Raw genomic sequence first — 13942 nt, 5'->3', positions numbered from 1 at the left:
TAGAGGTACATGATCTTCAGCAAATATTTTGTCCCCATGTGCTGGTGTTGTCATGGAGTTCAGCTGCATCATGCTTGATTAGTTCACCAGTTTGGCCATTTGAATAACTTTATATTGTTATTGAATAGATTGGTGTGGCATTTTATGATATGCTACTGAATGTCGACCAGTGTAGTACCCATTTGAACTATATGGATCCCATTTGTGACTTCCTGTATCATATGAAGTATATGTTTACTGGTGACAGCGTGAAAGAGCAAGTAAGTTCAATTTACTTATTTTTAACATTTGGCTTACAAGATTGAACACAAAGGGATAAACTTTTTTGTTTAATATTTGGTTAGCTTTTTCTTTTCTGACAGTAGGGCTGATACCAGGCCTATTTAAGGCTATAAGGGGGTCTTTTTTTAGATATAGTAACAAGTAATGTAATTTCTCTCACTCTTCCCCTTCAATATTTGCAACAAACACCTAAAAAAAAAAAAAGACCCCTAGGAAGTTAGTTGTAATCTCATTAGGACAGCCTAGGTTTAGTTTAAAAAGTAAAACAGAAGTAAAGGAGTCCCCACCTCCCTCACTGATCGGGGCATACCCTGGACATTGGTAATAAAGACATCAACTCCTTAAGAGTATTTAAAGGATGTAGAAATGCTTAATTTGAAGAAAAATTCCTAGGGAATTGTTCAAGTCCTCACTATTTTAAGGGCTTCCACATAGAATAAGTATTGGATGTGTTCTGAATCACATAAAACTGGTTAGAATTCTACTAAAGTTAAAGAATTCTACTGAACTCAACATGAAGAGGCATTTCTTGCTAGAGGTGGCTAAAGGGGGAATGACCTCCTTGGATCATACATGAGTTTTCTGTGGGTGGAAATAAGGCCAGTGAATGGAGTCCATACCTCTCATCCCTTTTTATTTTTTCATAATTTCTTAGAATTTAGTTTGTTTTTTGTCAGTCGTGGGGGCTTAAACTCTGGTCTTGGGTGCTATCCCTCAGCTCTTCAGCTCAAGGCGAGCGCTCTACTGCTTGAGCCACAGCACCACTTCCAGTTTAGTAGTGGTTTATTGGAGATAAGAGTCTCATGGACTTTCCTGCCCAGGCTGGCTTTGAACTGTGATCCTCAGATCTCAGCCTCCTGAGTAGCTATAGGATTATAGGAGTGAACCACTGGTGTCCAGCTAGAATTTAGATTTGTTGGATTTTTTAATTTATTAATTGTACAATGTAAACCAGTTTCATTATATTCCAATCATGCATAAAATGTCCTTGGTCCTATTTGCCCTCTCTGTTGGAAAGGAAGGCAGATTGATTTATAACCATATGAATTCTAGTGTATGGGATTCTTTTTTTGGAGCTGGAGATAATGAGTAGTTGACTCCTTTATGCTGCAGCTGAAATGTCAAAGAAAGAGAACATTTGTGTCTGCTTTTGTTAACCCAGAACATAGGGAGAACCAATAAAAAGGCTTCTGTTTAAAACATTTTTTTTTATATTTGGGAGTAAGAAAATTTGACATGTAAGAATATAAAAATGGAAAAGTTATTCAGCTGAGCTTTCCTCCTAAGGTCAAAGGGCATTTGAGTATATAACTAAGAAAACGGTAAAAAACATATTTCCTTAAAATATTTTAAGACTATATCTAATTTTGGTTAGCTTGAACTCCAAGTATAAATCAACAAAAAAAATTAGATTCGTAGGTAAATATTCAAACATGAGTTTTTCATATGACTTTAAAATACAGTGATGTTTCATGCTTCTGTAAAGGTGGCATTTTAAAAGAATGAGTTGTTTGATATATAAAATTTCCAATATAAACTGTAGCTATTTATTAGGAATACACACACACATATACACGCATATAGCTTTTGGTAGTGGGATGGCTAGTTAGCTAGTAAATGATCAGTTCGTGTGTGTGTGTGTGTAAATGTAAATTTGGAGACACATATACACCTCACATGGCCACATACACTCATAAAATGTGTGAGATGGAAAAATCAGTATTCTTTCTCATGTAAGGAAAAAAAGTAATTACCTGTTTTTGTTAAAAACATCTACAGCAATGTCTTATCTCCCCCATTTCCCTCCCTAGTTTATTACTTTTTTAAAGGAGGGAAGTAGAAGTTCTCTGATTCAAATATTTCTTAATATGTTTCACCTCACAGGTAGAGAAGATCATCTGCAATTTAAAACCAGCTTTAAAACTTCGTCTTCGCTTCATCACGCACATCAGCAAGTTGGAGCCTGCTGCAGTGCCTCAGCCAGCTGTAAATAGCGGGTCTCCAGCACCTCAGTCTACTCAGGTGCCAGCGCCCTTGCCAGTGACTCAGTAAGGCTGGAATTACCATGGAGAAAATGGAAACTACAGCCATGTTTGCAAGTGGACTCAAATCTATTAAATCTGAACATGATTTGCTGTGATTCAGATTGTTTTATTTTTATTCAAATGGTGAATGTCTTGACACTTTATACTTCCCATCTCCCTATCATATTTTTGTCTCTAAGAGATCAAGTAAACTACATGTTGTTTATATTTGTAACAATTTACTAAGACTCCCCAGGAACTTAGAAGTATCTGTGCAAATAACTTAGTAGGCATTCAGTCATTCTTATTTTAACCATCATTTTGTTTTTTTGCTATTATGGCAAATTCTCTCTTCAGGTACAAAGTTGAAATACTCTTCAAATACATGTAAAAGAGTCATTGCAAATCCTTTTATACATAAATCTCCTTCAATACATCTTCAGGATAATAGAGTTTTTTGTTTTTGATGTTTTAATCAACAAAAAACTCTAGATTTCAATACAGTAGCAAACAGATTTCATATTCTTTTGTAAATAATTTGCAAATTTCCAAGTAAAGACTTCTAATGTTTCTACCAAGGTATATTTGGCAGTTTTTTAGCCTTTGCTTTGAATTTACTGTATTGTATGGAGTTGGAAACTACAAAAGGCAAATAACACATCTGAAAATATGTAAATCTGAAATAAATATAAGAAATGTGAAAATACACAAATTCTCATGCTTAAATGGTTGATTTTCCTATCATTGTTTTTAAAACTAAATTAATTGTGCCAGACTGAGGAGGTTCATGCCTGTAATCCTAGCTACCCAGGGGTCTGTGATCTGAAGTTTGCCATTTGAAGCCAACCTGAGCAGGAAATTCCATGAGGTTCTTAAGTTCAGTAAACTCTGGAAAGCTCAAGTGGAGCTGTGGCTTCACTGGTAGAGCACTAGCCTTAAGGGAAAACGAAAGCTCAGGGACAGCACCTGAATCCTGAGTTCAAGCCCTAAGACTAGCATTAAAAATAATAATAACTATAAATATATACAAGTAAACACACTGGATGTTAACCAAGGGGTTACAAATGAATTAGATGAAATGTGTAATAAACTAAACTATGGAGAGAGCACAAAAGATGTAATTCTTCAAAAAGACTGAGCCAAAACCCAACGAAGTAAGTGCCAGGAAATGGGTACTTGTAAGAAGGTAAAGTAGGGCCAAAGAGAGAGGGCTAGAAGAATGAAGAAGGGAAGAGTCTAGAGAATGCAGGCAAGAATGCATGGTATATACCACAGAATTGAGAAGTAAAGGGTGGGGTTGGGGGAGGGGGTAAAAGATGGAATCAGTCCAGATGCCCCTCAGTAGGTCAAGAAAATGTGGTATATATACATAATGGAAAATGATATTACCACATTTGTAAGGAAATGGAAAGATTTGGAAAAGTTTATATTAAGCAAAGTAAGCCAGACCCAAAGAAACATAGGCTATATGAGTTAAAATGCTGGGTTACAAGAGGAAAATGAGATGGCAGAGACTCTTCTAACATGCATGTGGTTGTTAATGTAGTACAACAAAAATTCTTCCATGGAGCTCACTTCATTACAGAACTCTGTTGAGTTCCTGTATAAAGTAGATAAAGAGAAGAGTTTGCTTTGCTTCTTTTGATTGTTAGTTTCTTTTCGTGTGTGTGTGTGTGTGTGTGTGTGTGTGTGTGTTTTCCATTTTTCTTAGTATGTTTCAGAGTTTTTAGGGTGCTTAGGGATTTTAGCTGAGATACTGTAACTGCACCAACTAAAGGGTAAGACATTTTGATGCCACAGATAATTTTTATTGAAATCCTAATACTGATTTAGCAGATCTTGCAAACAAAATAGCTTGAATTTGGGGATGAAGGAGTTTTGGTAAAAATATTTTCTATTTTCCATAAAGCTACCTCAATAACATCCATGTTTAAAATATCAATAATATCATGCTTAATGCTTAGAAAGTTTAAAATAGGGTCATCTAATATTAATGAACTTGAAGATTGCCTAAGCCTGTGATTATCCATTTTACAGATGAAAAAGAAAAAACAAAAAACAACCACCTTCTCCCGGGTTCTGCAATATTTTAGAGATGGTAGAGATGGCTATTCACAACCTCGACAAATATTTACAGTAAAGCAGTGTAGTGTATACATACATGCATGCATACATGTAGAGTGTTACATGTATTTAGAAAGGTGTAGACAATAAAATCTTATTATAAAAGAGTTTATTACAAAAATCATATATTTTGAACCATATGGACACATGGACACCACCCTCCCCCCCATGGGTATTTTTGTCACCTGTTAGAGGGGATGGGAGAACTTCTGTTACTGTATTTACTTAAATGCCACCATATTTTTAGTTGGAAATTAATTTGTGTTTTTTAAGGATAAATCCTATTCTAAAAGTGTTCTTATTTCAAAAGTTAAAATGTTCCTCTTGTAAATTTCACAGAAGAATTGATAAAATGTATACTCATATACTTGGAAAGATATTTTCAAAGAGAATAAATCTTTGAGAAGAACTGTGGCCTTCCACATTTACTTAGGCGGGTTAATGTAATTAATCCCAGGTTCATGATTTCCCTCCCGAGCCACCCCAAAACAAGCCTTTGTTATGGCTACTGCTGAGTTCACTGTTCGAGTTATGTCTTCTGACGTCTTCCCCAGGCATGGGTTTACTTCCATTATATCTAGTCCTGACAGTAATCCTACAACAACATAAAAAAGGATAATGATATAATTGATTTAAAAAAAAATAAGCGGCATGTTAACATCAGTACACAATGACTTCAAAAGTTATCTAGTAACTAAGGCCACCTAACTATTAAATCACTCAATGGAGTGTATCCGCCGGCCCTTGGTTTTCAGATCAAGGAGAAGTAAGTTCATGCTAACCAACTGTACATATCTGTATTGTCTCTACTTGTTACCTGTCTTGTAGATTTCTTCTGCGATGTAGAGCCCTTCCCTGAGAGACAGACCGCCCACCACAGGTGTGCCAGTCGCTGGTGTATAATATGGGTCCAGTCCATCCACATCAAAACTCAGGTGAATTGGCCTTGACTTTCTTTAAGAAGCAGGAAAATACTTCAGTTTAAAAATGACATTAAGGAACCTCCATACTACTTTCCAAAGTGGTTGAACAAGTTTACACTCCCACTAACAATGCAGTAAGGTTCCCTTCTGTCCACATCCCCTCTCCCCTATGACCCAGCAATCCCATTTTTGGGCATTTACCCGAATGATCACAAACAAGACCATACTAAAGCTACTAGCACCACTATGTTTATTGCAGCATTATTTACCATAGCTAAGATATAGAAGCAACCCAGATGCCCCTCAGTAGATGAATGGATCAAGAAAATGTGGTATATATACACAATGGAATTCTAGGCCTCCATCAGAAAGAATGGCATTGCCCCATTTGTTAGGAAATGGAAAGACTTGGAGAAAATCATATTAAGTGAAGTAAGCCAGGCCCAAAGAAACATAGGTCCCATGGTTTCCTTATTTGCAATAACTAGTATATGTCTGAGATAAGCAGAAAAGGTCAGATAAGTTGATATTAGGTGAAATGAACCCCAAGATAAGTATTCAAATGTTTTTTCTTTCATGCGATTGTTTCTAACATATTTATAAGATGTTTCTTTGTTGCTTTGTATGTCCCTCCCCCACAGTATAACCCCTGCTTTCACTGTATTTGATGTTGGTATAATTTGTGGAGGGGAAGGGAAAAAATAAATCGTTTAAATAGGGATACGGGTGGACCCATTGCAACAATGAGATGTACAAGTTGTTATGTCGAAAAATGAACTTTACAATTTTGGCGGCGGTGGCAGGGGGCGAGAGGAATGGGAAGGGAAGGAAGGGGAAACAGGAGAAGGCAACAATGCTTGATAAGAAATGTACTCATTATCTTGCCCATGTATTTGTAACCCCTCTGTACAGTATTTTCACAATAAAAAAATAAAAAATGATATTAAGTTTGATATTTAGTAAGTAAATACAACTCTTACCCTGCTTTATTTTAAAAAAGAAAATAGACCAGTAAAGTTCCAGGATTTTTTTAACAACTTTTTTAGTAACATTGACTAGTGTCAGCAAGCTTTTATGATACACACACAAAACACACATGCTCCTGTGAACATCATACCTTCCCAGGAGATAGCTGAGCGTTTCTTCCATCACCTTGCCAATTCCCAGTTTATCCACTTCAGTCATTGAAAAACATTTAATACCCAGAGTTTTCACAATGTAGCTAGAAGAGGAAAGATTAAGATAATCTACAATTAGGAAGTCTGTCTCTGCTCCCTACTGTTTCCTTTTAAAGAAGAGAGAAATTTGGAAAAAATATCAAATATTTAAGTTTTGTGTTTAAATGTACATCAACTATATAAATGTATATACATAACTGCTTATATACTTGTGGACACATGTATCTATATATACTATATACACTATATAGATAGTGTATATAGTGTATATATATACTATATACACTATATATACTGTATATAGTATATAGTATCTAGTATATATAGATATACTGTATACACTATATATATAGTGTGTGTGTATCTTTATATATACACACACACTATATATAGTAACTTGCTATTTAAGTTAATTCCCTTTTTTTGGCAGCACTGGGGTTTGAGCTTGGAGTCTGGCTTGCTCTGCAGAGACTGCCACTTGAGTTACACTTCTATCCCTTAAAATAATTTTCTTTGACAGATTTGGGCAGTAAAACATACCCAGCAGACAAAAGAACAGAACTGAAGGTAAATCACATCCAGGAATAAACTCACTGTTCCCCAGGGTCCACGTCTCTCAAGCCAATATACACGATGTCATTGGCAGATATGCAAGGAGTCACCCAGGAGAATCCAGGCACCGTGGGCATCTAAAATCGCAGTGTTTCCATTTAGATACACCTTTCTCTTAAGCAGAGCCTACACTTAACATTAAGGACACTGGCTGAATTGCATTTATCTTACATTTGGAGCCTAATTTTAAAGGAAATCACTTGCAAATAATATAAAATTGGAAAGAATGTCTGCCGCCTCTTATACCTTTCATTGCTTTGGCTTTAAAAAACCTACCCTGTAGCCAGGATCTACCTGGACACATTTTTGTGTCCTCTGCCCCATTTCTTCTGGGCCCTGATTTTTGAGGACTCTAATGTCAAAAAATGAGTGTATTTCTATGACTTCGCTTTCTAGTAAGGACTTAATCCATACAGCAGCCTGGAAAGGCTGAGGGAGATCATTGGACAAAACCCTTCCATGCTCCTTATGCTGCAGTGTGATAAATGACACCCATTTCATTCTGAATCCAAGCTTTCAAAGCTTGACATTTTGTATGTTTGTAAACACATCCCTTGATCATCAGTTAAAAGATGTTACCTTTGAGTATTTGACATGGGTCATTTTGTATCCTTTGTATCGGTGAATACTAATATGAAAGTGTGAGCTTCAATGTGAAGTCACTCTCAAATTTTATCAAACATTTTAGAAAGGAAGTTTCTGGGGAACAGGGACAGATATCCTTTTATGATTTAGGATAGTAATAGCATTAAATATCAAACCCATCTGTATTTTAACACTGTGCTCAATAGGCAGGAACAGTCTTGCCAAAACAGGAAAGCTATGTGACATATAGTGGGGAAAGATGGGAACTGGGAGATTTGGCGTAGCCCTTACTCCAAGATTTGCTTGATATATACCTTTTGCATATTTGTTCATCTCTGAACTTCTGCTAACATGTTTATAAAGCAGTATTCTGCCCCACCTCTGAGGGAAGATATACAGTTAAGCAACACATCATTCCTTCATCCTTTGAGTCCTTGGTTGCCACCAAACCATTGATTGAAAAAATAGGTAGGCTTATTATGATTTCGTCTATAATGAACATGTAAACGCTCCCTTGTCATTCCCTAAACAATATAGCATAACGATTTACATATCATTTCCTTATTCTGTAAACAGTACAGTATAATATATCCTTTAATTATTCCCTAAACTATACAGTTTGACTATATAATTTCATTATTAATAAATACAGTAGAACTATATATATCATTTGCATTATAAGTACTCTAGATATAATTTAAAGTGGATTACATGCAAATATTCTATGAGTGTGCTCAAGGTTTGGGCTCCTGGAGGGCATCTGAATACAGAGTTACAGGTGTATATGGAATCAATTTAAGGTAGGATCAGAATTCATTTGCTGCAGAGAAAATGGTTTGAGATTATACCAAAGAATAGTGATGTAAGATGCTTCCTACTTGTCTTGAACTTCCTGATTTACTACTACTGCTGCTGCTGCTGCTACTGCTATTAATACTATTACTGAATACTTTATATCAGAGTACCAAGCAGCCTTTTACCTGTTTGCTCAGTTCTCTCATGAGGAAAGACACAGGCTGTCCATGCAAGTTCCCACTCGTGGTCGTCAGTGGAGTGTTGATGTCAGTGTGCGCATCCACCCAAATGACTGCCAGATCTGTGTGGACCCTGGCGTGGCCAGAAATGCTTCCGATCGCCAGACTTTGGAAGAAAAAGTGAGAAGCAAGTTCACAATGTCATCACATAGATATCATGTGCTTAGACTAGTGTGCCTGCATGGTTTTCTTTTTAAGTCAAAGTCACTATTTCTCATGGGCCTTAGAGGTAAGCACTTGTGACAGTGCAGAAGGTACAAGATGTACTGATTCTTATTCACAAGTGATAGTTGCACTGCTAGTATTTCTAAAGTCAGCTGTTTATACAAGCATTTTGTAATGAAAATCATGAATATAGCTTACCAAAAAAAAAAGCTATTCAAGGAATTCTTGGCATTAATTTCTATCCAACGCTCAAAGTTGAGTATGCCTGAATACTTAATTTCTCTCACTGTTTTTAAACTCCAGCTCTTTTGTAATGGGGAAACATCACTCAGAAGTCCCTCTATTGCCGGTACTCTTTAACTGTCCATTCTCCTGCCATACAATCTCCTCTGACATACTTTATGGGGCCCGGGATCTTCAGAGTCCATCCCAGATACTCCAAACATCTTGCAAGAACAGAATATCTAAGGGATGTCCTGCACTGAACTTAAAAGATTATGAATTACTATAAAATTTCTGGATTGTCCCATGTGGGAACATTTAAGTATAAATTTTCAGATTCTCAAACTGGAAACGTCATGGCTCAATGTCACCTAGAGGTGTTGTTACTTCTCATTTCTTATCTTTTGGCCACTTGCCACACGTAAAATGTCCATTAAATTTTTTTTTCCTCTTGAAAAAGAAAGCAAGGCCAGCCTTTTGACTGTGGTGTTGTTACAGAAACCTTGGTAATGGTTAGCTTTCAAAGAGGAAACAGGACAGTGAAGTAATTAGGTGTTATGTCAACAGCCATAGGAATGTTTCTACTTTTTAATCTCATTAACCCTCTGGCAAAATTACATTTTAGTGTGAAGACTGAAAAGTTTCCACACACAAAACTGATCTTTGCCACATTATTTATAAGCATGAAACTTTGAAGAAAAACAACAAAACAAAACAAGGGTATGGTGAATTGGATGTGCATGCTAGTCTAACCCTGAGGAAATCTACACTGTAGATTAAGGGGGGGAAAAACCACATAGTTGGCAAATTCATCATGCATTTATGTGTTTGTGCACTTCAAAATGTTTATAACATATCCGTATAGAATAGAAAGCACATACATTGTTAGTAATCAGGTAGAATTATGGCATGAATTTCCCTAGTGCTTCATTATTAAGAAATGTAAGCCTATGATGAAATTCCATGCATTTTCTGTTGTGATAGATTTTTAAAAATAAAGTTAAGACTTCCAATAGAGATAAGCCATAAAATGATTTCTTAAAGGAGAAAATAATGATCAGTGCATTCCTGTCTACATTTTCTCTCTATGGTCTTTGTTATACTTCTCTTATTCCATTTGTACCCAGTTTTATACAGCCCCTGTACCAGACCTGTGGTCTCCACCCAGGACCACGCTGACTCTGTTATGCCTCTGAACTTCTTCCACCACACCAGCCAGCTTGCTAGTGGCTTTTCCCACAGATCTTGGATTCTTCACAATTTGAAAGGGCATGTCATTAGGAACATCATCAAAGGACAAGTCTCCGTAGTCTTTCACATCACATCCTACAAGTCAAAGTTTCAAGTTACTAAATAGAAGCTTATCATTAATCAGCCTATAAATCTACACCAATGACCAATTTCAAAATAATAAGCAAGAAATATGTCTGGAAGCACAGTAATCATTGTGAAGATAAAAACTGTGTCTGCTTTTGCCTGACATCACGCACAGTGCCCCCACAAATACTTCTCAAACCAATCCACTTAGACTAGACACAAAAATATATCACCAGTAACTCAGCTTTGACCCTAGTAGAAATTCTCTCTCCCTTTCTCTCTCTGTCAGTATATATATATGCTTTTCATCTTTCTACAATAAATGTGTTTGTAATAAGTTGTTCATATGTCCAAAAGTATACCAGAAATTGTTAATTTTTCCAAGATTAAATACACAGTATTTTCTAAGCTTTTTAACTCTGAATCAAGAATCTTGGTTTCCATCCAAGCAGTCACCTGATGATGTAGCCCAGCTTCCTATTCCGTCCATCATTCCTGCCTCAAGATGGTATCAGGAGTAAACATGTGCTTCGCACAGAGGACTACGCAAATACAGACTTTGCATGAAATTTTTATATGAAAAAAGGCAATTAAAGTTCTTAAGGATCTGGATAGACTCCCAAAAAGACCGAGAAAAAAGATTTCAAAAACTAGAGAGCTGAAAAATGTATGATATGGGATCAGCTCAGTATTCTGAACTAGTCATTGTTTATTGTATTTTTTTAAGTCTGGGTATTTTTGACTCACCTTCAAGAAATTTCACCTGATATAACATGTGACCAAACTATGCTTGCTAACTGAGGAAAAGGCCATTTACCCGTACTTTCTGTTCTCTCTTAAACGCATTCCTCCCTCCCATACTACTTCTTTCCTTCCTTCCTTCTTTTCTCCCTTCCTTCCTTCCCCTTCTCTCCTTGTGTCCTTCCCTTCTACTTCCCTTCCATTCTTCCTCCTTTTTTATGGCCTTATGCAATATAATTCTTAGTTACTAAAACTCACTTTAAGTGTGCAGCTCAAATGAGTTCTGGTATTATCTACATCTTGTATTATTACTATGGCCAACATGTAAAACATTTCCATTCCTTATAATTCCTGCCCTACTCCCGGGACTTGCTGATTTGCTTTCTTTAGCTATCCTTTGGTCTTTCTAAAAATCCAATCAATGGAGTCACATAGTTATTTGTGTCTCTCCTCTTTCACTTGGCATGCTGTTTATGCCATCAATCAGTATTTTATCCCTGTGATTGATCCAGTCCTTTCTACTGTTGAGTACTATCTCATTGTACAGATGTACCACTTTTTATTTATATTTTCACCAGTTGATGGGTCATATTGTTATGTTGTTTTACAAAAAGATGTTACCTTGCTTGTAGGATACTAACTGTAGCCCCTTTTGTTTTTCCCTTTTAATCCCTAACTCCTCTACCATCTACCAGACCCCAGTTCTTGCCTACATGGATTCTTTTTATAGCAGTTTGACAGGAAATACAGCATGCCTGAGTGCAGAAGCAGTATATTCAGCATTCTTCTCATGTTCTGCTTCTTTAACAGGATATGCTTCTGAATTTCAAAGCAGTGCACACTCCTGTTGGATGAGCATCCCATGACCTCACGAGTCTGCTCCTCCCCTATGTAAGGAGAGGGTCTCAGGCTTGACATCCTTCATCTGAAATATTACCTTCTTTGCTAAGTTTCTCCAGAAGACCAGCATTTCTCATTGCTTCAGGGCCCTTTTCCACCCCTCCTCGTGGCTGAACAAGGGAAAAAGACAGTACTTCAGTCATCATGGCTATCAAATCGTAACTGTGATTTCTTCAGCTACCACAAAGCCAGAGATTTCTATTCCTCCATTTAATTTTCACAGTGAGGTACATTGAATTACTCCTGTGCCACAATAGAAGGATTTAGATTCGTAAAGTGACTTAATTTTCCATGTCTTTGAATTTCAAAACCTGCATCCCTTCTTTCCATCATACCATGTTGCCCCCTCCCACCCAGGGTAAACAACAAAACATGCTGACAGAGATAGAATCATGAAATGAAAAGGTCCTGTCTTTGAGTCACTGGTAAACAGATAGAAAATTTGGATATTTAACCTCAATTTTATAACATGTCATACACACACACACACACACACACACACACACACACACACACACTCGTGCGCTTCCCCCCCCCACACACACACGTATACACACACAGAAATAGAATGCTTCTAATTCAGCCTAGCAGAGATGTGTAAGCAAAGGCTGCCTGGAACAGCTGATCTTTGAGCAGAATCTTGCAGCATGAGTAGGGAGTCAGAGAGGCCCGAGGAGATGATGATGGAGAAACCTTACAAATAATCAGCAGAACAGTCTGGACACGGGAATCTGCAGGGAAAAAACATGGCCCGAAGAAACCATATGCAAATCCTCCCAGAAATAAGTTAGGACTCTTGGGGAGAAAGAGGCAACAGAGAAGTTGTCACCTGGGAACTGAAACTACAAACAAAGCCCAGCCCAGTCCCATCAAGTTCTGACCTACTTAAACAGGCCATGAGAAATTCTACCTGTGCTGAGCAGCTATCTGGTAAACAAATACTCTTCTTCCATGTATGTCTTCCCCCAGCCTCCCTGACTGATACAGGTCTAAAGAGGTCTTTATCTTTCTGAACCTAATTCCCGACAGGGCTTTAACATATAAAACTACTTCCTTATGTCAGATGAAAAGCATGGACAGACATGTGTATATGCCAAGGATTGGAGCTGTGGTTTCCCAGCCAAATAACAGATGACTGGGAAAATCTCAACGGGACCTGGAAAATGCTCAGTGTTAAATTCCACATCTGGCTACAAGACCACCTATGTATGTTCCATAACACATTCTGGTCCTTTATGCCATTCTTTATTAAAGTTTTTTTTATTTTTTGATTGACCATAATGTTTGTATATATTTATGAGCAAAAGTATGTGCCTTGATTCCTGAATATATTGGATAATGATCAACTCAGAGTAATTAGCTTATCAATCATCTTTAACATCAATTATTTTTCTATAGTGAGTACATCAAAATCCTCTCCTGTAACTACCTTGAAATATGCAGTGCATCTGTGTTCATTGTATTAACCCTGTGCATGTATTTAATCAGAACTGATTCCTTTTCGCTATGGCAGTGTGGTTGGCCAACCTCTTCCCATCCCATCTAGTAGATTTCGATCAAAACTTTAGATCAATCCATGTAGGACTGAAATATAGGAGAAACTTAAAAACCATGATTTAATAAAAACTCCCTAGCCATTTTTCCCTCTCCTGCAGATGTTAGAACAAATCTCCTAGACTCTTTAGTGAGCATTGTATTTTCTATTAGAGACTCATTGAATTTCTCAGTGGACTTTTTTTTTCTAGCATTCTTCATTTGTTTGATTAACAACTCCTCCTCCTCCCCCTCCTCCTCCTCCTCTTCCTCCTCCTCCTCTCCTCCTTCTCCTCCTCCTC

At 37.0% G+C, this 13942-nt stretch overlaps 2 protein-coding genes across 8 annotated transcripts in view; one reads left to right on the top strand and one right to left on the bottom strand.

The window, feature by feature from the left end:
- The window catches only part of Med23 (mediator complex subunit 23), a 42487-nt gene extending 40075 nt beyond the window's left edge, over positions 1–2412 (top strand). For 5 of the 6 annotated variants that reach the window (XM_013026872.1, XM_013026873.1, XM_013026871.1 and 2 more), the window contains 2 exons: positions 129–260; positions 2167–2412. In XM_013026872.1, the coding sequence (XP_012882326.1) occupies positions 129–260; positions 2167–2334 (300 nt within the window). In that variant the 3' untranslated portion in view covers positions 2335–2412. The remainder of the gene's footprint in view (positions 1–128; positions 261–2166) is intronic. The other variant, XM_013026874.1, reaches the window with a different exon arrangement.
- Positions 2413–3724: 1312 nt separating this feature from the next.
- The window catches only part of Arg1 (arginase 1), a 12640-nt gene continuing 2422 nt past the window's right edge, over positions 3725–13942 (bottom strand). Inside the window, exons 2-9 of one of the 2 annotated variants that reach the window (XM_013026807.1) lie at positions 12154–12217; positions 11265–11297; positions 10301–10475; positions 8709–8868; positions 7126–7220; positions 6471–6575; positions 5248–5384; positions 3725–5025 (exon numbers count right to left, since the gene is read on the bottom strand). In XM_013026807.1, coding sequence (XP_012882261.1) covers positions 4856–5025; positions 5248–5384; positions 6471–6575; positions 7126–7220; positions 8709–8868; positions 10301–10475; positions 11265–11297; positions 12154–12217 — 939 coding nt within the window. In that variant the 3' untranslated portion in view covers positions 3725–4855. Of the gene's footprint in view, positions 5026–5247; positions 5385–6470; positions 6576–7125; positions 7221–8708; positions 8869–10300; positions 10476–11264; positions 11298–12144; positions 12218–13942 lie in introns of both variants that reach the window. The other variant, XM_013026808.1, reaches the window with a different exon arrangement.

Source organism: Dipodomys ordii, unplaced genomic scaffold (genome assembly GCF_000151885.1).
Source record: "Dipodomys ordii isolate 6190 unplaced genomic scaffold, Dord_2.0 Scaffold97, whole genome shotgun sequence".
In the NCBI taxonomy this organism is placed as follows: Eukaryota; Metazoa; Chordata; class Mammalia; order Rodentia; family Heteromyidae; genus Dipodomys; species Dipodomys ordii.
This window is presented reverse-complemented; position numbering and strand designations above follow the sequence as displayed.